General features: G+C 47.4%; 1 protein-coding gene across 5 annotated transcripts in view; it reads right to left on the bottom strand.

The window, feature by feature from the left end:
* Window positions 1-26,871, bottom strand: part of DNAH14 (dynein axonemal heavy chain 14) — a 407,059-nt gene that overhangs the window by 97,522 nt on the left and 282,666 nt on the right. For all 5 annotated transcript variants that reach the window (XM_042925989.1, XM_042925990.1, XM_042925991.1 and 2 more), the window contains 10 exons: window positions 25,996-26,183; window positions 24,678-24,806; window positions 22,692-22,829; window positions 21,044-21,211; window positions 19,975-20,145; window positions 16,009-16,176; window positions 15,057-15,149; window positions 5,865-6,062; window positions 3,301-3,462; window positions 693-884 (listed from right to left, as the gene is read on the bottom strand). In XM_042925989.1, the coding sequence (XP_042781923.1) occupies window positions 693-884; window positions 3,301-3,462; window positions 5,865-6,062; window positions 15,057-15,149; window positions 16,009-16,176; window positions 19,975-20,145; window positions 21,044-21,211; window positions 22,692-22,829; window positions 24,678-24,806; window positions 25,996-26,183 (1,607 nt within the window). The remainder of the gene's footprint in view (window positions 1-692; window positions 885-3,300; window positions 3,463-5,864; window positions 6,063-15,056; window positions 15,150-16,008; window positions 16,177-19,974; window positions 20,146-21,043; window positions 21,212-22,691; window positions 22,830-24,677; window positions 24,807-25,995; window positions 26,184-26,871) is intronic.

The raw sequence follows: 26,871 nt of genomic DNA, 5'->3' as shown, positions 1-26,871 counted from the left end.
TGTGACAACGTAAGGCCTCAAAGGATATACTGATACGCTGGGTGGGAAAACCAGAGGAGAAAGAACGCCCGGGGGTAAGTTTCAGGGAGAATTCTGTCTGAGACACAAGCTGGCGCCCACCCCAGCCCACGGGGGTCTAGCCGTTCCCTGGTCAGCTTCCCCCCAGCCGACTCTGCACAGACTCTCCCCCCCAGCCTTTCACTCCTTGGACGCTTGGCTAGTAAGGCCGCAAGCCCTTTTCTGGGTGCCGCTCCGAGTTTCGGGGTGTATGCTTTTACAGCTTCCTTTGTTATCAAAGGTTGGGTAAAGAGCCTTCCTTACTGCGGCTCACGAACCCTGAGCGAATGTGGTTGGCTGCACACAAGCCAGAGGCGTTTCCGGGGAACACACAGAAGGCTGCGGCCACCTCACCACGGCATCTGGCACATCTTCTCCCCGTCAAGGACACCTGCTGGTCTCCTCGGGGCACAGTAGCGGGGAGACCCAGGCAGGCAGGAGTCTGGGCGTCTTTGAAATCGGATGGACCAGGGGGGCAAAAGACACGGGAGCTGATAGAGTCGAGACGACCGCTTGACGTATTTCAAATTTTTGTCCACCTAGGATTCACGGCTATTCCGGACATACTTCTGCCAGACGCCGTCAACAGCCTGGAACTTCCCTCGCGTCAGGTCTTTAAAGGAGGCCGTGCTTACCTCCCTGCTCCCTAAATCCACCTTCTCTCTTAGGAAAGAATCGGCCACAGCGAGGAGGGCATCCGCCGGCCACTCCCCGTACCAGTCCACCGTGCAGGCGGTGACCACGGAAGGGCGCAGTCGGCACTGCTGGCGGAAGCTGGGTCCTGTGGGACTCACGGTCACAAAGACGTGAAGATTTTTATGTATTCTCTGCAAATTAATAAAAACACAAGCCGTTAACGTGGAAGCCACTGCTTTGGAAAAAACACCGTGACGGAAGTTCCATTTGGAACTCGTTTCCGTTCTTTACCCAATGGGCGGAGAGGAGACCGAGGGCCTCCCAGAGCGGGGAGCTCTTGTGGGGGAAGCAGCCGGGTGGTGCTGGAGGTGGGGGGGGCCCGGAGCGCCCCTTGTACAAGTCGGACCCTGGGGGGTGTGGCGCTCAAGTTCTGCTCCACAGGGACCTTAGGTCAGATGCGGCGCGGGGGGGGCGGGGGGGGCGTCTGCTGCCCTCTTTCTCTGGGGTGCGGGCATTCGGGACGCTCAGAAAGTCAAGGGGACAAGTGGGCAGGTGATGGAATGCTGAAAGGCACAGAGAGAACAGACAGGGGGGCGTCCCTCAACTCCCACAGCAGAAGGATCGGAGCCCCCACGCTCCTGTAGGTCTTTGGCAAAGCGCTAGTTTCCGTGAAATCTCCCTGCCTCTTCCCTCCAGAAAGCCTTGCGGTGCGGCTGCTTTTCCTGGCTTCTTGCCAGGCCGGTGTGGGCACAGAGTCTCCCTCATTTCCAGGTGTCACTTTAAAGGAACCCACGTTACCGAAAGCAGCTGCGGTCGATCAGCGTTCAACGCACAGTCCCGTGTGTACAAAGCGATGGTTTGCTTGCGTGTGAAGGAACCTATGTGCCCCAGAAGTGTGCTAAGGCTGGAAGAGTGATGTGCGTAAGATTCTTTCTCTGTCTTTTCGTCTTTCAGAAACGTAGAAAAGCAAATTAAACCAACGGCGCAAAATGCATACAACACAGAAATGTTTAAATCAAAAACGAAATGACCTCTCTTTGCTTCACTCATCCCCAAATTCCTACTTCAGGATAGTCAGTGTTCACAGTTTAAAGTATGCCTTTGCTGTTATGATTATTGGAAGACACTTCAAATCATTTTTGGAAGTGGAATTGTGGCATGAAATACACACGTAAGTAATTAAATAAACAATTGCAACTGATTTCTAACTGGGATTCTTGGTCTGTTTTTTTTACTTCTGGCATGCACTATTCTCTACACTCCAAATGAGAATTTCTTTGCTGTTCTTACTGATCATAATCTATATGCACCAATTTAGTAACAAGGCACTGGAGTGTCACCAGTGATCAGAAAAACTGCTCTTTCTTTCTGCCATAGCATTTAAAAAAATATAACTCAGGGCACCTGGGTGGCTCAGTTGGTTAAGTGTCTGACTCTTGACTTTGGCTCGGGTCATGATCTCACGGTTTGTGAGCTTGAGCCCCACATTGGGCTCTTTGCTGACAGCACAGAGAATGCTTGGAATTCTCTCTCTCACTGCCCCTCCTCCGCTCACACTTGCTCTCTCTCAAAAAAAAAAAAAAAAAATAAAAATATAACTCAATGTAAACATCCATTCATATGACATTGTCTCTTAATTGTGGATCCCATTCCTGGAATTTTCTACATCTTCTCCTTGTGCCGGATCACTAACTGTCCACTGAGAATGGAAGATGGCCCAGTTCAATTTTCAGATGACTCCATTATAGACAGAAAAGGATCCCAGAAACAAGTCGGCCTGTGGTCCTTCCCCTGTGAACACCTAGTCTGGGTGGTCACATCTGTCTCCACTGAGCCGCTGGTCAGTCATCGCGCCTTTAAGACACAGAAAGCTTAGCTCGTTGGTCTGGACTCTGTCTCCCTCCCACCCAGTCCTTTGCCGACCCCACTGCTGAGCTCCTTCTGACTATCACCTGCCCTCTCTGGATTATTCCTCCTGTGCCACTTCCAGGGCTGTCAAAGGGACGAAAGGACGAAGGGATTCTTGTATCCTGCCCTTGCCAGGATCTTATTACTCTTTTTTATCTTATTTTTCACTTAGAAAAAAATTTTCATGTTTATTTATTTATTTTGAGAAAGAGAGAGAGCACGAGCAGGGGAAGGGCAGAGAGAGAGGATCCCAAGCAGGCTCCGCGCTGTCAGCGCAGAGCCTGATGCAGGGCTCGAACCCACGAACCGTGAGATCATGACCTGCGCTGAGATCCAGAGTCAGACGCTGAACCGACCGAGCCCCCCAGGCATCCCCTCATTCTCTCATCATTGCCTCTCACTGTTACCATTTTCTTTAGCCCCCGATCACCGGGCAGGCCCAGATCCTTGCTAATCTTGGCTTTCCCTGCGAGTGTGATGTGTGTGTGTCTATGTGTGGGGATGGTTTGAGTGGACCCATTAGTTATAGCTTTGAAAACTCATTTATCCCCTCCTGAGAGGATTAAAAAAAAGAAAAAAGCAAGGCTCATTTAAAGACCTAAAAAAAAATGATCCAACTTGGAAACCACGTACAGAATTATACATGTGTCTACTTTAATGTAAGTGGTAATTTGCTGAAGCGAACCCACAAGAGCTCACCTTCTGGAAGAGTGCAAGTAAAGACTGCCTGTCGTCAACAGAACCAGACGGCTCAGCAAAGGATCGGATCCGTAGCGCGATGGAGCCCAGCTCGTCATCTTCAAACAAGCCAAGGGTTTTCTGCGAGTTGAGAACGCTGTCCAAATCTTCCAAAAATGACTCCTTAGGTGAAACGGATATTCATTCAATCAGGAGTGATTCCATTCTTAACACACCAAACTGAGACGGCCAAAGTATTTAAGGATGATTCAGGTTAATTTTTTTTTTTTTTTTGAAAGCTAAACTTCTCTTAAACCCATCCAATGTCTTTTTTGTCTGAGTAAAAATAAGCATCGTCCCTCCGTTCATTCATTGGAACAGGAGAGAGACGTGTGCGGTACTGAGGGCACGCAAACGCCCGTGCCACTGGGACCAGACTCATGGCAGGGGTGGGGGGTGGGGGGCGGTACGAGCGGCGCGGGGACCTGGCTCCAGACGGCTTATGGAGACCACCACACACGCACGGGCTACAAGCAACACGGCGGCAGGGTTCCAGATCCAGCGAGAGAGGGGCCGGGGGACAAAGGGCGGTGAAAGAAACTCTACGAGAGGAGTTCTTACTGAAAAGTACGAGCATTTTCATTTTAAGAATAAATCCAAGCCGTATTTAAAAAACATGCATTTCTACCATCCTCAGGCTCCTCAGGCTCCTGGTGTTTCAGCCCCGGCGGGGGTGGGAGAGGGCAGCCAGCTGGCGGGCAGGGGCCAGGATTGCTGACTACCAGGATTGCGGGGCTACCAGATTTCCTGTCGCTCCCGGGACTCAGCTTATGAAACACACCGCTTTCCCACTGGTAGTTTTAGCCACTCTGTGGTGTCCCGGCCTCAGCATCTATTCTGTCCCACCGAGCAGCCTGCGGGGACCCTGATGGTACGCCAGCCGCTCACGCGGTAGCCGGCAGAGTGACAAGCACGTACGAGCTCCTGGTAGGTCTTCCCCGCCACCCGGGGTCCCCGTACCGAGTGCACCCCTTAGATAGGACCCCCGTGGGGGCGCACTGAAACACTGCTCTTTAGATTTGAGCGGACAGATCTGGCCCCGACCCGGGAACCCCGAGTCACTCCACTCACAGACCCCGATGAAGGCACACGCCCCGGGTCCTGCCTCTCTGCCCGCACCCCGCCTTGACCTCCCCGCACGGTCCCTCGAGGCAGGCCGTGTGCTTCTTCCAGGACCTGTGAGTAAGAAACTTCTCTATTTCAGCGTCTCTTCTCGTCTTCTCCGGAACTGTGGCTCACCATCCCCCTGTGCTCCACTTAACGAATGTTAATTTAACAGGGTCATGACACCCTTTTGGGGATTCACATGGAAAGCACTGATGTGGCCAGGAGAAACCTGGAGAGTGTGGAGACGAGGTCCAATGACCTTGAAGTCCTGGATAAGATGGGTCCATCTCAGCTTTGACCTGATAGCGGTTTTCTGAAAAATGATTTCTTAAATTAAACAGCAGGCCCCTGGCACGAGACAGGACATCCTCTGAAATCCAGAAGTGCCTGGAAGAAACCTCAAGCAGAGGAAGAGGGCGGGGTATCTAGAGGAAGGGGTGCCTGGGTGGCTCAGCTGGTTGATCACCGACTCTTGGTTTTGGCTCAGGTCATGATCTCACGGATCACGTGTTCGAGCCCCACTTTGCGCTCTGTGCTGACCACGTGGAGCCTGCTTGGGATTCTCTTTCTCTCTCTGCCCCTCCCCCACTCACCCTGTCTCTGTCTCAAAAAACAAAAACAAAAACGAAACTTAAAAAAAATAAATACGTTTGGGAGAGGGAAGACATATAATTAAGGCAGAAAATTGGACACTATGGAGAACAGCAGATACAACATAGCCCTCATTTGGATTTACCCTCAAAATACCACATGAAGGAAAAACAAAACTCTAGGGACAGAGGCTCAGGATTAGAGAAGAAACAAGAGGAAAGTGAAACAACGCTCATAAGCGTACGAGTCTGGATCATGGATCATAAATAATGTTGCCTTTAAATGTCGCCACAAAGAAGTAACTACAATCTCAGCCGGATTCCCCAGTTCCGTGGAGGCCGTGGAAAGGCATGGTTTACACCAAGCAACAGATTAAAAAAGTAGCTGGGTGATTAGCATTTGTTTGTTTGTTTTGCTTATCTGTAAACAAAGCATCTCCTGCAAGGCAAGTGCTAAATTCGACGGTGAAATTAGCACAGGACGCTGTGCACAAGAGTAGACAGCAGATTCAGAGGATAGCGTTTTTTGTTTTGTGTCTTTGTGGTTTTTTTTTTCCAAAACCCAGACGAGAAAACAAGTTCAGCTACACAGACAAATTACTCGCAACGAGAATTATAAAGACGGAAAATGCTTCTGTCATAGGGCTCATGCAAAACTACGTGCAGTGTGGGTTCCCAACCAGGGCGTCTGTGGGCTGTGCGTGGGGAAGGGCAGAATCATGAACAACACAGCAGGCGCCGGCCAGATTTTCTTTCCGGATATTGAATGGGCGGGGGAGCCACTTACACAGCAAACGTCAGCAGATAACCAAGATCAAAGGTACTTACCTGCTTTAGGTTTATGTTAGCAACTATCAAAGCGGTGGGGCTCCCTTCTAATCCTGCTTGGATAACCCCCCTCTTGAGGGCTTCTTTGAACTCCGCATGGGCCTGACTGTGAGCTGAGGGCACGGGGGACAGCTTGCACTCCATCAGGTGACACGCCAGGGTCGCACACGCTTCCTTCCCACAGCCGTCTACTCCAATCTTTGGAAGAAGAACAATCCAACGTGAGACTCCTGTGGACGCCCCGGGAATCTTTCAATCTTTCACCGTTTCCCAAGTCTGTGCACCAGAAATTCACACAGTGAAAGTACCTATTTTTATAACCTTTTTGAGAAACACATTAAACAGAGCTAAAGCATTGACCAGAGTTCTGTAAGGTGTTCATACACATTCAGTATTTTCTTCTTTGCTCTTTATGGTCTCTTGAAATGTATGAGACGCCTTCACTGTAAAGATAACACCATCTGGAAAAATGGCATCGACGGGTTTACAAAATCATCGTCATGTTATTGCCAATATTTGATTTCTCATTTATAAGAATTGAAGTAGGTCTTTTATTCTGAGTAGTAAAAACTTAAGTGCTCTTTGGTAATCATGACAAAGTATTACCTTTATTACCAAAGTATTAGCTCTACTGGGGTATAATTTACAGACCACCAGCTTTCATACTTACCATATGATAATTTTTAGTAAAATCACAGAGTTATGCAACGGTTACCACAGTCCATTTTTTAAAAAAAATTTATTTATTTATTTTGAGAGAAGGTGAGAGCCACAGCATGAGCAGGGGAGAGGCAGGAAGAGAGGAAGAGAGAGAATCCCAAGCAGGCTCCAGGTTCCATGCTGTCAGCGCAAAGCCCGACGCGGGGACCCGAACCCATGAACCATGAGATCATGACCTAAGCTGAAACCAAGAGTCGTATGCTTAACCGACTGAGCCCTCCAGGCGCCCCTACCACAGTCCATGTTTAGAAAGATACCCCAAGGCCTGTCTATAGCGTTCATCCTGGCATCAGTGCCAGGCAACCATTAACATGCTCCTGTCTCTACAGATTCGCAGTGTTTGGATGTTTCCTACAAACTGAATCATAAACATGAAGCCTTTTGTACATCACTCACCAGGATGGTGTGTGGTTCCTGTGTGTTAGTAGCTTGCTCCTTTTTACTGCTACGTAGTATCCTGTTGGATGGGCTAGACCATGTTTTGTTTATGCATCATCTACTGATGGATGTTCCGAGAGTTTCCGTTTTGTGGCCGCTATAATAATGCTCCCGTGATCCTTTCTGTGCAAGTTGTTAAGACAACATTTGTTTTACTTTCTTTTGTGCAGATACAGAGGAATGGAACCACTCAGTCAAAGGGTGAATCTGGGTTCACTTCAGAAGAAATGCTCAAACTCTTTTCCCATCAGCAATGTATCCAAGGTCCAGTCTATCCACATCCTGGTCAACACTGGCTACTGACCATCTTTTTGACGACAGTCATTCAAGTAGATGTGTGGTGACATCTCAGTGTGGTTTCAATTTGCGTTTCCCTGATGATTAATGATGTTGACTATTTTTTTTGCATGCTTACTAGCATTCATGCATCTTCTCTAGTGAATTATCTAGTTAAATCTCTTGTCTGTTAAAAAAAAATAAGTTTTTTAAAAAATTTTAGGAGGGTTTTGATTTACAATAAAATTGCCAAGATACAAAAGATAATTGTCATATACCCGACATCCAGTTTCCCCTACGAACATCTAACTAGTAGGATGCATTTGTTACCACCAAAGAAACAATATTGATACAAAATTATTAACTAGAATCCATACATTATTTGGCGTTCCTTCGTTTTCCCTTAACGTCCCCTACTGGGTCAGGGTCCTATCAAGGACACCACATCATGTTTAATAGTTAAATCTCCGTAGGTTCCTCTGGCCTATGACGGTTTCAGACTTTTCGTTTTTGTTTGTTTGGTTTTGATGACCTGGGCAGTTTTGAAGAGTGCTGGTCAGGCGTCGTGGTTGGGACCTTCTTGGTGTTTTCCTTGTGACCACACTAGGGGTACGTGCTTTGGGGTGGGAAGACCACAGGGATAAAGTGCCATTTACCAACACGATTTATCACCGTCGATGCTGACCTTGGCCACCTAGATAATGTTGTGTGTGTCAGGCTTCTCCACCGTGAAGTTATTGCTTTTCCCCCTTTCCACTCCGCGCCCTTTGGGAGAAAGTCACTGATAGCAGCTCACAGTCAAGGAGGGGGTAGTTTTGCTCCAAATCCTTGCGGGCAGATATCTGCATACATTATTTAGAATTCTGTACGGGAGAGGTGTCTCTTTCCCCCACTTGTTTATCCAATCGTGTTTTTACATGCATGGACTCACGGAGATTTATCATTCGAGTGATAACCACTACTACTTTGTTTTGTTGTTTTGGGGTACGGCCACCGGGAGATCTCGAAGTTGGCTCCTTTTGTCCCTCTGACATACTCCTGTCACTGAGAGTCTTTTGAAGCACTTCCCTTCTGGCCCTACCAGACAAGACATTCCATGCTCATACGGTGACTCTCATGCCAGCCCTCAGGAAGCCATTTTCCCCAGGAGCCCTGGCCCTTTTATTGAAGGATGGCATCAGAAACCAAGACCTGGGTGCTGGGTGTGCCTGTGTTCTTGCTGCACGTTTCCAGCTTCTCTCGGCTGATACAACGAGGACACTTGTGGTTGTACGCCAGCCTTGTGCACACACGCTTTCCCGTAAGTACGTCTGTATGTAACCATCCATGTTAAATCCAACGTGAGTCCGACTGAGGTCTTCACCTCTCATCCGTCACTCCACGGATCACTGTCGCCTCTTCCGCTGGCTCGTCTGTAACTGCCTACTCCCGTGGTGAGGACACTGGCTGCCCCGCGTGCCATCCTTTACCTAACTGTTCAGCTGTGACACGTACGTACATACATATGGTGGCATCAGAAGTTAACCATCCGCCCATGGACACCACTCCATGAGCTCCACATCAGTGCTCGCGAGCGGTTTCCTCCACCTTTGGTCTTACACACGCCACTCATTTCCAGAGTTCCTCAGGTCACTTCCTTCCCCCCCACCCTCTTCGGGGAGCTCGCTGCACCTTTGGCAACAGTCTGATCGTCCTGTCACATTCTGCACTCCATCCTGGGACCCCCGACCGCCTAAATGACTTTTTGAAAGTTTTATACATCAAGGTTCTCTCTTTGGCCTGGACACACGCATGGTGCCATGTTCCTCCTTACGGCATCGTACAGAATAGCCGCTCCTCTCCGACAGCAGGGGTCTCACCTTCCCTTCTCTCTGCAAGCCCGTGCCGACCCCCAGTCATGTGTCATCTCTATGGTTTTGCTGCTTCCAGAATGTCACAGGGCTGGAATCACACGGTGTGTAGGATTTCCAGACTGACTTTTTTCACTCAGCAACAAGCCTTTACGATTTGCCCATGTCTTTCTGTGGCTTGATTATTTCATTTCTTCGGGACTTTGGATAATATTCCATTGTACTCCACTTCATCTCTTATTGAAGGACGTTTTGGTTGTGTCCACTTTTAGAATGAAGTCACTATCATCACGCATGGGAAGGTTTTTGTGAGGATATAAGTTTTCAAATATGTTGGGAGCATGACTGCTAGACTATGGGGTGAGGCTACGTTTAGTTTTATAAACACCCACCAACTGATCTTTCAAAGTGACTGTGCCATTTTGCCTTCCCACCAGCGAAAAACAGAGTATCCTTGCTAGCAATTCCTACTATGTTTTTTTTTTTTTTTAATTTTTAATGTTTTATTAGAGAGACAGCGTGCGCAGAAGGGTGGGGCAGAGAAAGAGGGAGACACATAATTGGAAGCAGGCTCCAGGCTCTGAGCTGTCAGCACAGAGCCCGATGTGGGGCTTGAACTCACCAACTGTGAGATCATGACCTGAGATGAAGTCGGGCTCTTAACCGACTGAACCATCCAGGTGCCCCTTGGACTATTTTTAATCAGGTAGTTCATCCTTAGGATTTTCTAGAAACAGGATCATGTGGATTGTGAATAAAGACCGTTTTACTTCTTATAAGTATCTGGATGCCTTTTTCCCCCTTTTTCTTGTCTAACTGCATTGGCTGAAGCACCAGTGTATGGCTGACTAGAAATTGTGAGAGACAGCATCCTTGCTTTGTTCCCGGTCTGAGGGGAAAACATTGTCTTTCACCAGTAAGCATGAGGCTAACTACAAGTTTTTCACAGATGCCTTTTATAGTTTGGTGAAGCTCCCTTCTGTTTCTTTTTGCTGAGAGTTTAAAACGATCATAAATGGTGTTGGATTCTATCAAACACATTTTCTGCACAGACACTCCTGTGGTTTTTTGCCCTGTGTCGTATTAATACGATTCACTGCAGCACCGCTTTCTGGATATTAATGCAGACACGCATTCCTGGCAGAAGTCTCACTTGGCCACCGCAGAGGATACCTAGCATGTTGCTGCATCTGGTTCACGGATACCTTGTTCAGGAAATTTACAACTCTATTCACAAGAGATCTTGGTCTGTAGTGTTCTCTTGCCTTGATGTGTCTGTCTGGTTTTGGTATCGGGCGATACTGGCCTCGTGGGTGGGTTGTGATCTGTTCCCTCCTCTATTCTCTGGAAGAGTTTGTAAGGATTCATTTAATTGTTTCTTAAAGGTTGGACAGATTTTTCCAGGGAAGCCGTTTGGCCCTGGGCTTTTCTTCATGGGAAGTTTTCAAATTCCCAGTTAAATCTCGTTGTGGAGGTCTATTCAGACTTCCGGTTTCCTTAGTTCAATCATCTGTGTCTTCCCAGCAAGTGTCCGTTTCCTCTGGGCCATCCGATGTGCAGGCAGACAGGTGTTCACAATATTCTCGTAGAGCCTTTATTTCTGTAATGTTGGTAGTTTCGTCCTCTCCTTAATTCCTGGTTTCAATAATTTTAATAATGGACTTTTCTTTCTCTTTTTTTCTTGGTTTGTCAATTTTGTTGATCTTTTCAAAGAGCAAACCTTTGGTTTCATTGATATTCTCTATCGTGTTTCTGTTCTCTACTTTCTTCTCTCATCTTTATTGGTTCTTCCTTTCTGCTTGCGCTGGGTTTTCTTTCCTTCTTGTAGTTTCCTAATGTGGAAGGTCGAGATTTTTCTTCTTTTTAAAAATATCGGCATCGATAGCTGTAAATCTCCCTCCCAGCACCGCTCTATGTATCTTGTGTTTTTATCCATCTCAAAGTATTTTCTAATATCTCTTGTGATTTCTGCTTTGGCTCATAGGGGTATGTTGTTAAAATTCCACATGCTTGTGAATATGTCAAGTTTCTTTCTGTTACTGATTTCTGCTTTAATTCTATTGTGGTTAGAGGACCTACTTCGAATGACTTCAATCCTTTTAACTTTGAGGCCTGTGTTAGAGCCTGGCGGGTGGTCTATGCTGGAGAACGTTCCAGCGAGCCTCAGAAGGACATGTACTTTGCTGCTGCTAGATGGAGTCTTCTATACATGTCAACTAGGTCAAGTTGTTTTACAATATCATCGATGTGTTTACGTCCTCGCTGATTTTTCTCTAGCAGCTCAACCAGTTACTGAGAGTGGGGACATCGAAGTCTCCAATCATTGCTGTTGAAATTTATTTCTCTCTCTTCACTGATGTCTGTTTGGCGTCGCATATTTTGGGCTTAGTTGTTAGGTGTGTGTGTGTGTGTGTGTGTTTATAACTGTTATATCTTTCTGGTGATTGATCCTTTTATCATTACAGCATCTTTCTTTTCCCTCAGAGCACTTTTTTTCCCTGAAAAGTGTATTTTGTCTGATATTAGTGTCACCACTCCAACTCTCTTGTGGGAATCGTTGGCATGACTTATCTTTCTCCATCTTTCCACGTTCAACCATTCTGTGTCTTTGAATCTAAAGCGCAACTCTTGTTGATGGCGTATGCTTGGAGTTTGTCCTTTTACAAATGCTTCCTACAATCTCTGTCTTTTTATTGGAACATTTCGTGGATTTATATTTAATGTTATGATTGATATGATTTGATTTACGTCTGCCATTTTGCTGTTTTTTACATGTCTTGTGTCTTTTTCCCTTTTGTTTCTCTTTTACTACCTTCTTTTAGCGTTAACTCAATATTTTCTAGAGTTCTATTTTAATTCATTTGTTGTTTTTTATAATGTATTTTTTGAGTTTTTTTTCATGATTTGTCTAGGAATTATGCTGGATATTTTATCTACTCCAGATTAATACTGACTTAATTCCAGTAAAACATAGAAAGTTTGCTTCAGTATAACTCCATTTGCTCCTTCCTCTTTTGTGCTATTATTATAGATACTAAATATTTATGTCATAAGCCTAGCAATAATTTTATAATTATTGTTTTATGTACCCGTCTTTGAAAGCAGTTAAAAGAAATATATATTTGTACTGTCTGTGTTAGGCAGGATAATACCCTTGCAACCCTCACCCTCACCCCCAAATATGTCCCTAGAACCTGTGAATGGATTACCTTATATGGCAAAAAAGACATTGCCAATGTGATTAAAATTAAGGACCTTGAAATGGGGAGATGATTTTGGATAACCTGGTTGGACCCAGTCTAAATATATGAGTCCTTAAAAACAGGGAACCTTTCCTAGCTGTGGTCAGATGGAGAGACAGAGGGAGAGGTGTGACAGCTGAAGGGTCAGAAAGATGCCATGTTGCCGGTTTTGGAGACAGGAGCCATGAGCCAAGGTGGGAGGGCAGCCTCTAGAAGCTTATTTTCTGGCTCTGGTAGTTCAGTAACACAATCCAGCTGAACTAAGTAATGCTTACTTTTAACAAGTCATGTAGGATTTGTTTTTTACTTTACCTATTCAACTAAGCTCATTTGAATTAACGAATCTAGATCTTGTGTATTTTTAAATCTGTTTTAAATGTTCTTCGTCAAGTCATTACACTCCTTCCAGCTGCCTCTTCTTGCTGAAGCCTCAGGCTGGGTCAGCTTTCAGTCATGTTGCTGTTTTTTGTTTTTGTTTTTTTTTTTAATGCCAGCTGTGACTTTTTGTTTTTATTTTTATTTTTTTTTTTATTTTATTTTTTAAAAAAAAAATTTTTTTTTTTCAACGTTTTTTATTTATTTTTGGGACAGAGAGAGACAGAGCATGAACGGGGGAGGGGCAGAGAGAGAGGGAGACACAGAATCGGAAACAGGCTCCAGGCTCCGAGCCATCAGCCCGGAGCCTGACGCGGGGCTCGAACTCACGGACCGCGAGATCGTGACCTGGCTGAAGTCGGACGCTTAACCGACTGCGCCACCCAGGCGCCCCTATTTTTATTTTTTAAAAATAAAAATGTTTAGGGGCTCCTGGGTGGCTCAGTCAGTTGAGCATCCGACTTTGGCTCAGGTCACGATCTCACAGTTCGTGAGTTCGAGTCCCGCATCGGGCTCTGTGCTGACAGCTTAGAGTCTGGAGCCTGCTTTGGATTCTGTCTCTCCCTCTCTCTCTGCCCCATCCCCACTCATGCTCTCTCTCTGTTTTAAAAATAAATTTAAAAAATTAAAAAAAATGTTTATTTATTTATTGAGAGAGAGAGAGAGAGAGACAGTGTGAGTGGGGGAGAGGGACAGCGGGGGTGGGGTGGGGAGAGAATCCCAAGCAGGTTCCATGCTGTCAGCACAGAGCCCAATGCAGGGCTCAATCCCACAACCGTGAGATCATGACCTGAGCTGAAATCAAGAGTTGCACACTCAACTGACTGGGCCATCCAGGCACCCCCATATTACTGTTTTACACAAGTGAACCCTAGTGCTAGCTTGACCCAGGGCAAAGATCTATTGATGGTGTTAAACTGGGAAAAGTAGACACAGGATCAGAGAGGAAACAGGGACTTGCCAGGCTTTACCTTGTATTTTAACAGGGCCTCCCTCTGATACGATGATAGGGCCGTGAGAAAGCATCGTTAAGGAGGCAAGCTTCCCGCTGAGTGTTATGTTTTAAAAAATTGTTCTGAATGCAATCTCAGGAATTTTAGAATTGAGAACTTTTGGTAAACTTACTTGTTATTAGGAAAGAGTCACTTTGTGGTAAAAGAAGCAAACGGAGACTATGTACCATTTGGGAGTAAAAAAGTAACGTGCTGATAATGGAAATAAGACAGGAAATCATCGCTGTTAGAGCTTCTGTTCCAAATGTGGAGACATAATAAGTAAGTGACAAATTAAACAGATCAGATCGGATAGCGCTAAGGACTAGGAAGTGCAGTCAAGGGACGAGTGACAGGGACTGCGGGAGGCAAGCGGCTGCAGGAGCCCAGGGGAGGTGGGAGCGGCCCGGGCAGGGTGGCGACAGCGGAGATGCGTACAAGGGAGCAGACTTGGAATATATCTCAGAAGTCGCATCGCCAGGACATACTGATGACCGAGGGGGGGGGGGGGTGTGACGGAGACGCCTCAAGAATGAGGGGTTCCTGGCTTTCTGGCCAGAGCAGATCTACGTGGGTGCCATTTATGAGGTGAGAAAGGCTAGTAGAGGGAGCGTTTGGGTGGAGAAAGTAGTGGCTTTCGCGTTTTTACTTCAATTTTCCAAATTTTAACTCCTTTTTAGGCAGTCCTTTTAATTAAGTCCTTTTAATTAGTCTCGCACACGTCTGTTTAAAGAAAGCTCTAGCACTTCTGGGAAAAAAACGGTGTTAAGCAAATAGTTACAATGGTATGAAATAGATAAGTAATAGGCATGAACGGTGGCTTAAATGTTCACGAATAACATGATTCGTGTAATTGGCCGAATATGGTGGACTTCACTGAGCCTCCTGAAAGCTCTCCTCTAGTCCAGTTACTTGGGGATTGTCCCAAAATCTAACTCCCACTTGCTTTCGTGAGAGGTAGAACTTTGTGCGAAGACTCCTGTTTCTAAGTCAATCTTCCAGTAAGTGCACTGTTCTCAAGTTCCACCTGCGCAGAGGCTGCACGAGTGCTGGGGACATGTGACAGACGGTGACAGTGCCATCACCTGCCTTCCCAAACCAAGCGTTTTTCTGTGCGGATACATGTCTTACGCAAACCCTAGAGAGGAAAATGGTCTTGCCGCGGGGCTTGATGGCTGCAAGCTTCCACAGGTACAAGGTTGGCGTAAATAGGACTTCTGTAAGCGAGGTGGATTTTTATCAGACCTCCTCAATGTTTACTCTGCGAGCTTAAAAATATCTGAGCAATTTAATCCCTACCAGTAACATGTGACTCCCCGGCTGCCGGAGGACCCTGGCCGCTCTTGCGATGTGTTCTATGGCTTCCTTGAAGAACACCATGGAATGAGAAGTCTGGGAGAGGAAAGGGGACAAGAAAACTGCTTGGAGGCACAGGCAAATCACGTGTTCACTGCAGCTGTACATACAGGGACCCAGGAGTGAGACTCAATATTCTCCAATCCCGTCAACTGGTCACACGTGTGGAAGGGAAACGTGTGCGAGGAGGCCTGTCCCTACGTCAGTGTTCCTGTGGGCATGCCGGGGGATGGTATGGGCTGGAGGGAGGAGGAGGGGGAGGAAGAGAGGAAGGAGGAGGAGGTACAGGCTGGAGAAAGGAGAGGGAGGAGGGGGGTTGGGGCTGGAGGGAGGAGGAGGGGCAGGAGGGAGGTTCTGGCTGGAGGGAGGAGGGGGGGGGGAGGGAGGTCCTGGCTGGAGGGAGGAGGAGGGGGGGAGGGAGGTCCTGGCTGGAGGGAGGAGGAGGGGGAGCAGGGGGGTACGGGCTGGAGGGAGGAGGAGCGGGGGAACAACAGCATCCAGGTTGTGCCTCTACTGCTCTGTTAGGGGCGGGACATGGGGGCGGGGAGGGGGTTCCCAGGAAATGGGGTCACGGCGTCTATGACTTGGAGGGCGCCTCTGTGCCGACACCATTCTGCCCACGACCGCGACGTAAGGGGGGCTGTTCCCGAAGCGGCCTCGGCCTCTCCTGCATTTCTCAGCTCCTCTCGCCCTGATCCCGCAGCCCCCACAGCCTGAGTCGTGCACCTGGCTTACGACGCCCTGCTAGCGGAAGCCAGCCAGGACGGAGCCGTGGAAACCTGCAGTTCCAATGGTCCGCTTGATGGGGGCACACCCTTCCCCTGCTCCTTCTTACACACGCGCACGCGCACACAAGAACAGCACTCCTCCGATTTCACGTGGCGCGTGTCTGTACCTCCGAGGATGATAAACTCAGCTTCATTTGGAATTCATTCAGTACACTGGCCAGTTTCTCATAGTCGCTGGTGCTCTGATAGAACTTTTTTCTGTGAGGCTTGTTTATATCCAAGAAATCCACAAAGACAATTGAGTCGTCCATCAGTTTTTCTTTGGTCCAATTAATCTATTGTAAAATCATAATTGAATATCTGTTAAGAGCAAAATTCTACTTGTTATGAAAACGAATGTAATATATCTACTCCGGAGAAGCTCTGGGCACAGTCGATCCGGATGGGGGTTCTTCACCTTTTTGTGCCATGGACCTTTTTAGGCAGCGAGGCCTATGCAGCCTTTCTCCGGACGGTATTTTAAGTGCGGAGAGTAACATACAGGGGCTGCAAAGGAAACCACACGCAGTGATGTGGACTTCCGTCTACGGTCTCCCTGAAGGCCTGCGGGCCCTAAGAGCCCCTGTTGTGGAAATAGCAACTTGAAGTCTCACCAACAATGAAAAATAAAGACTCTTCCCTTATTCGTGTGTTAAATACCACCGTGCAGCTGGTAGCAGGGGTGGGGGCGGGGAACAGTTCTAGGTCACGACCGCGGTGGTGGTTTCGCAAACCAATCCACGTGATGATGGTTCCCAGACAAACTGCAATCTCCCCGCCTCCACGAATGCGTAATTAAACGCTGGCGATTCCAAATAAAGTCTGTAGTTTAGTCAACAACGACACCATCCCATTCCCCCGGGGCCAGCTCCCATCTTTCGTACCAAGGTCACGGGCTACCTCCCCTTTGAAGTCGGACCATGTCCTGCTCCCCTAAAACTAGGGGGAGGGAGCATTCCTTCTTGGTCCCGTCCTCGCGGCATGTGCGTGGACCTGTCTCGGCACTTCCAGAGACACGCCCCCCGCGTGGGGTCCTGGGACTGCCGTCACGTGGTGTCCGGGACGCGACTTCCTGACAGGCACTCGGGAGACAAGGTCGAGGCTCCGGTTCCGGGGGCACCTGGAGGCAGCTACCCTGGGTTTGGAGGACCCCACCACCTAACGAGCTCTGTCACCTCGGACAAGCTCCCAGCCCCTCTCCGCCTCAGTGTCTTCATCTGTAAAGTGAGGGTAACAACGGAACGTACCTCGCAGGGATGCCTTGGAGACCCTCTCTGAAAACAGGCGCGCTCCCAGCGTTAGCTGCTGTCAGCGTCACCGCACGTTGTTGTTTAAAAAGCCAGCCAGCCGGCCAGCTGACGGACTGATACTGCATACACCCTCATTCGCACGGGGGGTAACTGGTGACCTTCTGTCCTTCGGGAAGGTTTGTTACTCTGTCTTTAACTTGGGGCACCGCAGCTGTTGCGGCCCGCCACAGGGCAGGAGTCTAGGGCAAACTCGTGTCCTACCCCCTCTACAGCTATTGCTTGGTCTAGCAAAGTCTTTTTTTTTTTTTTAAGCTTGTGAAATAAATAAATCATAAATCATAAATAAAATACGACACAGAGAGAGACAGAGAATCCCAAGCAGGCTCTGCACTGTCAGCATTGAGCCCCACATGGGGTTTGAACTCAGGAACCGTGAGATCGTGACCTGAGCCGAAATCAAGAGTCAGACGCTTAACCCACTGAGCCACCCAGGCGCCCCCGGTCTAGCAAAGCCCTAAATCCGAACTGCAGTCGGCATCTACAGGAGAGAGTTTAAGAACTTCACCGGGGGCAGGAATGGGCTCTCTTTAGGTAGTTATTTTAGCAAAGTTTCTGCATCCTTTCCTTCCTACCCTTCCCCTCCTTCCTCCTTCCTCCCTCCCTCCCTCTCTCTCTCCCTCCCTCCCTCCCTTCCTCCCTCCCTTCCCCCCAGATATCTTTATCAAGCACCAACTGAGAGTAAGGAGGGTGCTAAATTCTGGAGACTTTGGAAGAGAGAAAAATCAATGACTTCATCCTCTTGGACTCAGAGGCTGGAGGGAGAGGTAAGTAATCACATGATCATAAGTTGTAAGGTAGAAAGAGTCCAGAGTCCTAGGAGGATACAGAGAGGGGACACTCAAACTGGAAAGGGTATGGTGTTGGCCAGAAAAATCCACCGAAAGAGGAAGTGCGAGCTGGATCTTGAGGGGTGGCCAGAGGCGCGCCTGGGGAGGGACCCACCGAGTGGAGGCAGAGACAGGGGACACTGCTACCTTCCGGCCACCCCGCGGGCTGAGATGCCGAGGTTTCTGGTGCAGCTGCGGGCCTGGGTGGGTGTGCCACACCCCCGACCCGAGGTGGGAAACACCGGGCCAGGGCGGCCGGGCGGTGCAGAGGGCACAGTGGACAAACACCGAACGGTCTTGCAGGTGGTTTTGCGCGTTGAGCGTGAAGTACCCCGGGGAGCACGAGACAGATCTGGACGGCAAACCAAGGTCTGGCTTTGGAGTTCAGGTTCTTTCTGCCAACCACCTGTCTATATTCGAAGCGTCGATATAAGGTCTAGTTCTTCCCTCAGAAGCTGTTCTAAACATCTGACGTAAATTAGTGCCGTTAATTCTCACCTCAGACTACGAGGTGGGTATGCGGGCTACCCCCAGGTCCAAGGAAGGAGAACCGGCCGCTGGCCAAGCCCTGAGAGACTCCACAAGAGAGTGGAGGTGGAGCTGAACATGGGCACAGGAAGGATTATTTTACTAGATGTTAAAAAAAAAAAGATTGGAGGGCGGAGTGATGTGCATTAACACGAAGACAGCAAGAGGTATCTGGACGGAGGAGCAGAGAACTTGGACTGGAAGAAAATAAGGATGAGAGTGTCTAGAAAATAGTTGGTTTTTTTTAATGTGTGTGTGTGTGTGTGTGTGTGTGTGTGTGTGTGTGTTTGTGTGTGTTTTGAGAGACACAGTGAAGAGGAGAAGGGGCAGAGAGAGGAGGACAGAGGATCCGAAGCAGACTCCAGGCTCTGAGCTGTCAGCACAGAGCCTGACGCGGGGCTTGAACTCACAGACCGTGAGATCACGACCTGAGCTGAAGTCGGATGCTCAACCGACTGAGCCACCCAGGCACCCCTAGAAAATATTTTTGAAAGTTTTCTGAATTTGTGTCTTGTGTGAAAAGTACATATGTTCACGAACACAGATTGACATACCCGTGCACGTGTCGTATTCCGAGTTTATGTTCATGTGTGTACCTCTATGGATAAGGTCTGTGTTCCAACATTCTGTTTTTACTGTTGTAAATATAGTAGTACCTTTGAATTTGTCATCTTTCCTGGGCTCCTGCAAATGGGCCGAGAGAAAGAGGCACCACCAAGAAGACAGAAAAGAACAGAGGCGTCACCTCTGGGAAGGAATTCCAAAGCGTCTCCCTAATTCTCCTGAGAGGAGCCAGCAAGGAGGCCCCTCAAAGGCCCTGAGCTTGTCCCTCTGCTTCCTTACAACCCTCATGGGCCGGTCCACGGAACCTCCTTCCTTCCTTCGGGACCTGGACCACAGGGCACCTGGGAGAACAAAGTTGAAGGGGGCGCAGGTACCGCGAGTGCACATGCCTGCCCGGCCTGGAGAGAAATGAGCAGCTTCAGGGCTCGCGGAGGCCAAATGCACGAGCAGAGGCATCCATACCCCATCATTTCCATCATATCAAATCTAGACTTATTTAGACATTATCAAGTGAAAAAGGCGATTGTTAATAAAGCTCCTTTCATTAATACCATAGAAATGTCTAAGGAGGCATCTGGGGGTCTCAGTTGGTTGACCGTCTGTCCAACTCTTGATTTTGGCTCAGGTCATGATCTCACAGTTCGTGGGATCGAGCCCCGCGTTGGGCTCCGGGCTCAGCGCAGAGCCCCTTTGGGATTCTCTGTCTTCCCTCTGCCCCTTCCCCCCCCACTTGCATTAGCGCTCTCTAAAATAATTAAAAAATTAAAAAAATTAAAATAAAGAAATAGAAATGTCTGAGGATTTTTAGAAAATAATACTTTTGCCCAAGATACCATTTGAAATACTTTTTAAAATAGAAGTTTACCTGAAAATAGTTCTCAAGTTCTTTTGAAAGAAACTGATAGAAAAGCCCTTTCTCAGCAGAGTCAATCAAGCGATCATGGAACACTCGAGTGGCTTCGTGAACAAAGAACAGGGCCACCGTCTCTTTGGAGTTGATAACGGCCTTCTCAGCTTGTAGCAAGCCTAGGAGAAGCTATTAGAGATCGCAGCATGAGAGTTCCTTTTTAACATTAGAAGGCAGTGTGTGAAGTAAAGGCTCAATTTTTGCATGTTTAGGATTCTGTAAAAATGGAAGCAATTATCCAAGGTAAGAACTGTCCATCTCTACGAGTGACAAACTGAAGTTCTGAGGAGATGGGCCGGTCACCAGTCAGGGAAAGACGGCATGGCATCGCCCCTGGAGGGAGAGGGTCTGAGGACCCCTCGGCCAGGCGCCTTGGAGGCCTCGCCAGCACGGGAAGCCGAGTCTGGACTTTGGTGCCGACCTGGAGGCAGGGTGCCGGTGGTGACAGAGACGTGCTTCTTAAGGTTGACATGTCCTAAGATTGTGAATTGGGACTCAAACATGATATGCACTATCTTGGACTATGGAGTCCGTGGCAAGGAGAGAAAGACCAAATTCAAAATAGTCGGTCTTCCTATTTTCACTCGGAAAATTATTTGACCGAGGCTAATGACCGAATCGGCACCGCGGGCAACATTTCCTGTCGTGAAGAGCAGGGCTTGTGGAAATTCAAGCATCTTTATGAAATGCAAGTACGCTTTCACTTCCCGAGAGCTGCAGTGACATCTCGGAAAGAGAGCGGACCCCAAGTCTGTGCTTTCCCCGCTGAGAATCTTAATACGCTAACGGTCTTAGCAGCTCCATCACCGAATTCTCTGCGTGGAATTATCTTAATGATTCTTTTCTAAGTGGCTCCCGGGATAAGTGGCTGAGAAATAGCAAAACGAATCGACTTGGATTTCTCCTTCTCCCCCTTCTAATAATCGCACGTTGATGGCAGAGAAATGGAGAAAAGAATCAAGTTAGTAAAATACATCTGCTCAACTTAACATTTACCACGAGGCTGGCGAATGAACTGAAAACACACCTTAAACATGTCTCGAAGGTTAAATATGTAGTGGCACTTGGCGGGGGTCGGCAGCATGTTCTGGCAGACTTGGTGGTACACAGCCAGAGAGCAAGATGTCGTTTGATCCTTACTTCTCTGGACGTCGACGGTGAAGTTATTGATGGAGAAATACATTCCCAAATGAGCCTTTAGAAAGAAATGTTATAGTTAGCCCCAAATCTTAAGCACGATCCTTCCTAGGGAATCCCCGATAGAAAGGAGAGGCGTGTGCTCTCACGAAGGATTAACAGCATTTAAACCGTTAGCATCTCGAATCCATTTTGAGCAGACGGCAAACACTCAGTTCTCGCAAACTGGGGACAATTCTGGCCGGTCCGAGTCTGGCGAATGATCCAGAGGGCTGTGTTGTGCGTTCTCTGGGGAAGATTCATGCCCTACTTGTGTGTATCCCACCGGATGCCCTGGCAATTCTTGTACCTCTTTGCTCCTCAGTAGAGATCATGAGATGAAACACAAAGTGATAAAACCATTACCTTGGTTTGGGTTGATGTACGCACACGCACACACACTCACATGCACACACACGCACACACACGCACACACATGTACACACACACATTCTTCTACATCAAGACTTTTTCTTTTAGGTGTGGGTTATTGTGTAGAATTACCAAGTGCTTTTTGAAAAATAGATTTAAAAATTAATATTTAAATTTTATATTATGAAGAAGAAAACATATAATTAGTTTTGAAGAAATTGGTAATCTTGCAGATTTTTCCTTTAAAAAAATTTTTTAATGTTTTTATTTATTTTTGAGACAGAGGGAAAGACAGAGTGAGTGGAGGAAGGGCAGACAGAGAGGGAGACACAGAATCTGAAGCAGGTTCCAGGCTCTGAGCTGTCAGCACAGAGCCCGACACGGGGCTCAAACCCACAAACAGTGAGATCATGACCTGAGCTGAAGTCGGACGCTTAACCAACTGAGTCCCCCAGGTGCCCCGCAGATTTATTTTTCTAATCAAACTAATTTCAAGTTGAGCTATTTTTCTAATAAGGCATTTCAGATTTTTTTCTCTCGTTTTGTATTCTACAATGAAACAAAAAGAACAAATCATTTAGCAAAAATTCAGGTGTGCTGATTAATGACTCAGCTCCCCGAGCTCCAACCCAGAGACACTGGATCAGAATCCTGTGAAGATGGGGTCTGAGGGTCTACACTGCAAACATGCATTAAATGTGCATCACAGGTGTTTCTCGGGGCACCTGGGGGGCTTGATTACGACTCCTGTCATGATCTCAATGTTCGTGGGATAGAGCCCCGCGTCAGGCTCGGTGCTGACAGCGGGGAGCCTGTGTGGGATTCTCTCTCTGCCCCTCCCCCACTCTGCACGTGCTCGTTCTTTCTCTCAAAATAAATACATAAACTCTAAAAAAAATCTTTAAAAAGTGTGCACCACATGTATTTTTTATGCACACTAACACAACATTTTTGCTATTTAGAGACAAATTACAACCACAGGCCAGAAAGAATTGGAAAGCGGGGGAGTAAAACCCATCCCCTTAAGGGAATTTTCGTTCAACATCAGTGGTTTTAAACTCTCACGTTTTCTCTCACACTGTGGAACTAAAATTCTTTTTCAGTAGAAAATGTAGTGGACGTGTTACCTGGAAAATCGTACGTAAGGCACTCTGTGAAGGATGCGGCAGCACCAGAACGGAAAAGTGTTTGAGGAGACGCGGGCTCATGTGCCTCCCGGCTACTGAAGGGACACAAGCGGCAACCAGAGAAAGATCTTGAATATTCTGTGGGAAGAGTGAAAAGGACAATGCAGAAGAGAGGTATCACCCATTTCCCAGCCTCCAAGCTTTACGTTTGTTTAGACAAAAAAATCCCTTACTGCAAAAACAAAAGTTATGATGATAACAGAAATCTATGTTCTTAGAAGTAACCAAAATCCTAAAATGCAATTCCAAGGCATATTACTTCTAGGAGGCTTTCTAAAGGCCATCAAGAAATAGCCTATCTTTAAAAAAAAAATTTTTTTTTTTACATTTATTCATTTTTGAGAGACAGAGACAGACAGAGCACAAGCAGGGGAGTGGCAGAGAGAGGGAGACACAGAATCCAAAGCAGATTTCAGGCTCCGAGCTATCAGCACGGAGCCTGACATGGGGCGCGAACCCACAAACCACGAGATCGTGACCCGAGCCGAAGTCGGACGCTCAACCGACTGAGCCACCCAGGTGCCCCAGAAATAGCCTATCTTTTAAAAAGCAATTACTGGAAAATAAGCAACATGTTACTGAGGCTAGCGAAGAGAGCCTGGTGATGAGCAAGGAACCAGAGGAACGTGACTGAGTCTCCAGAAAAGCCAGGGCTGGCTTGGGGACTGTCTATCCAGCCATAGCCCGTGGATGCACTGTCACATCACAGCATCCCAGCCCTGCAAGCTGGGTGGGGCCCTGCAGGTGTCTCATCTACGCACAGGAAATGTTTTTTAACAGGTGTGCTTCTGCCTGGGGCCCTGGCCCAGCCACAGAAACTCCACAAAAGGTCGGTTTCACTACTTTCTTCTCAGTTCCAGAACTTCTCCAGGCTGTCCTCCAGACCCATTTCTTGCTCCCTCTCTTGCCCTAGTCTCCTAGGTTCTCCCTGGGCTTCTCCCTCCACTGTGGCTCAATGGATGGTTCAGGATGGTCTGGTGTCTGAGCTGACACCACTCATCAGCCAGTGTGTCGTCCAGGATCCTGGGCCCAAGTTTCTCTGAGACACGAAACCATTTGTAATGCAACCATCTAATTCTACAGATAAAGTCCGTTTTGGAGCACAGGGCTCGTGATTTACCGAGAAGGAATCAAATGAGGCATGTCCATTTACTTTTTAAAAACCTTAAGCCATTCTGATTTGGTTCCATTAACAAAAATAATCGCACAGGAACAGCTCCCTGGGAATTTGTTGAACTTTGCAATACTACTAAAGATCCTTGATCTGTGTTCTTGAAAATAAAGATGAAGAGGGGAGCCTGGGGGGCTCAGTCGGTTGAGCGTCCGACTTCGGCTCAGTTCATGATCTCCCAGTTCATGAGTTCAAGCCCCGCGTCGGGCTCTGGGCTGATGGCTCAGAGCCTGGAGCCTGCTTCCGATTCTGTGTCTCCCTCTCTCTCTGCCCCTCCCCTGCTCATGTTCTGTCTCTCTCTCTCAAAAACATATAAACATTCGAAAAAGATTTATAAAAAAAAAAGAAAAGAAAGATGAAGAGTAGTCTTCCATAGAGAGTAAGCATGTATTTGTTAGGGCACATTTTCACTAACTTTTCTCATATGCGTTAACTGCCAACATACTGAAAAGTTTGGATAACTCTTGATATGATAATAGTGAGCATTTATATATACCCAGAAATTAAACCTACAGGACACTTGTAATTTTTACCAATATTTAATCCTACTACAAGAATCTCCATGAACCCACGGACCTATGTCAAATTGCAAAAGGTGCCATTGGTTAAATTAGGGTGAAATTAGGATTTTGGATTTGTTCTATATGTTCATCTGACTGGATATTCTAAATTTCTCAATTCACTCAAAGCCGTTATAAATATTTCATTGTTGAGTAACAACAGTTAACGCGAACAAGATCTTAGGTACACTGTACCTTCCACGTGAGTTTTTTGGTATCGTAAAGTCCTCCCAAATCCAGTAGCTGTCTGATTAACTCCAGGGGCGGCTGTGCCCCATACGTGTCCGATTCGGGCACATTCAGGTCATCAATGAATATTACAATCTTGAGGAAGACAAAAGGTTTTAGAACACATGAGTTAGTACTGCCTTCCTTTAAATTACAAATTAGGAACAGTAATTATGCTGCGGCGTGCGAACAAAGTCATGTGTCACGACAGCCCTGTTTTTCTATGAAAAGCAGCAGCCCCAATTCCGTTTTGAAGACAGGATTTTAGAAAGCAGCACGTTTTCAGAAGAGCAGAAACTACTCCACAAGGTCATCCTCTTGGTACCGTTCCCTGAGGCTGTGGGTAGTTTCCCTCTTTCTGTCAAGTTCAAAATAACACAACAGACCCTGAGCCATCACTTAACAGTAAGCCCCATGTCACCAAACCCAGAGCGACAGCTGTCTGCTCTCCCAGAATGGAATCTTAAAGCAGACCCTCAGCACCATGAGGTCATCTGCCCGGCGGACCGTGCCAGCCTGGAGGACAGTGACACCACCACGACCAACCGCTATTGGCCCGGAGTAACCTCCTTGCTCCCGCGCCCTGTGCCTGGCAAAGTCGTTCATTTCGTACAGCTTCGTGGAGCTCCCTCTGTCTCTAGGTGGATACCTCGCAGATTCACAAATAACTGAATAAAGCCAAGAAATGTTAAAAGTTTACTCAGCTAAATTTTGGTTTTTAACGGTCCCGAGCCATGCTCACGGGAAGAAAACGTGGTCAAATACACTGTTCCCAAACCAATGGCATCTAACACATTTTCCTGCCTTCTCTGTTCACGTTTAATGTAGATTCCAGGAGCTTCTTTTGGCTTTAGTAATTCTGAATGAGTATAATTCATCGTGTTGGAAACCATATTATATTGATTTTTAAAACCAAAGTCTCCATGGAGCACCTGGGTGGCTCAGTCGGTTCAGCGTCCGACTTCAGCTCAGGTCACGATCTCACGGCTTGTGGGTTCAAGCCCCGCGTCGGGCTCTGTGCTGACAGCTCAGAGCCTGGAGCCTGCTTCGGATTCTGTGTCTCCCTCGCTCTCTGCCCCTCCCCCACTCGCGCTCTCTCAAAAATAAACAAACTTAAAAAAACATTAAAACCAAAAACCAAAGCCTCTATTTCAAAGTGCATTTTCTAGTAATGCGCAGGACTCTATGTCACACTTATCCTTTTCTGTTTATTATTATTAATGAAAATAAGTCACATTATGAGGTGAGTGGGTGAAGTTGGTCAGAAGGCATGGGAGGGCTTCACCTGGTTGCTCTTTGGCGCTCCAAGACTGTCTTTCGTTCTTCTTACTAACTTCTTAAGGATCATCTCCTTGGCTTTGGCAGCGGTCATACTGATGCTAAAATTTATCGTTGAGACGATAATTCCTTTATTATTATCTTTCAGTGAACTTTCTTCAGTTTTGACTTCTGGCTTTTTAATAGTCTTCCCATCTGTTATGCCAAATATGGAAAGAAACACAAATTTAGGGTACTTTAAGAATATCCGTGATTTATTTTAAGGTGTTAGGAAATAGGAAAATTACATAATTTTAGTATATTGTAGTCATTTTCAAGCAATTACCCTGAGGACAGTTCAGTGAGAGAAGGAATGTTTCCAGTGACTTCCTTACTCGTATGTGGTGTGCAGAGTCTCTGTGCCACCACGGCCACATGCAATGGTATGACAGCCACAAACCGTACATTTCTGCACAATCGACACGGGTAACTTTCTACGACTTAAAAATATCTAGGTTTGCAAGACATTACGCATCTACTGGAAGTGCACGTGAGAGGCGTGAAGGCCGCACACAGGTGTGTCCACCGAAGGCATCGGAAGCAGGACCCATTCATTCCCCGAGTGAGGCTTGTCTACCACGGCCACTTGGGATGGAACGACAGCAAATGTCAAGGGAAAACCAGACCCCAAAACTCTTGTGGCAGGAACCCTGCGGCCAGGCCCTTTCCCTTCCCCGCAGCTCGCCGTGGGCGGCTGGCTCTTCCTCTTCAGAAATGGGGGGCTGCTCCCAAACCCTTCAGTCAGGGCTCTCCAGGACGAGGTTCCGGAAGCTCATCCAGAATTTTAACTTCTCCACAAGCACGAGAATAGAACAGGGTGACGCTGCCTTCAGGGACACGCAGA

Source organism: Panthera leo, chromosome F3 (genome assembly GCF_018350215.1).
Source record: "Panthera leo isolate Ple1 chromosome F3, P.leo_Ple1_pat1.1, whole genome shotgun sequence".
NCBI lineage: Eukaryota > Metazoa > Chordata > Mammalia > Carnivora > Felidae > Panthera > Panthera leo.
Note: the sequence above shows the minus strand (reverse complement) of the source record. Positions and strands in the feature narration are given on the sequence as shown.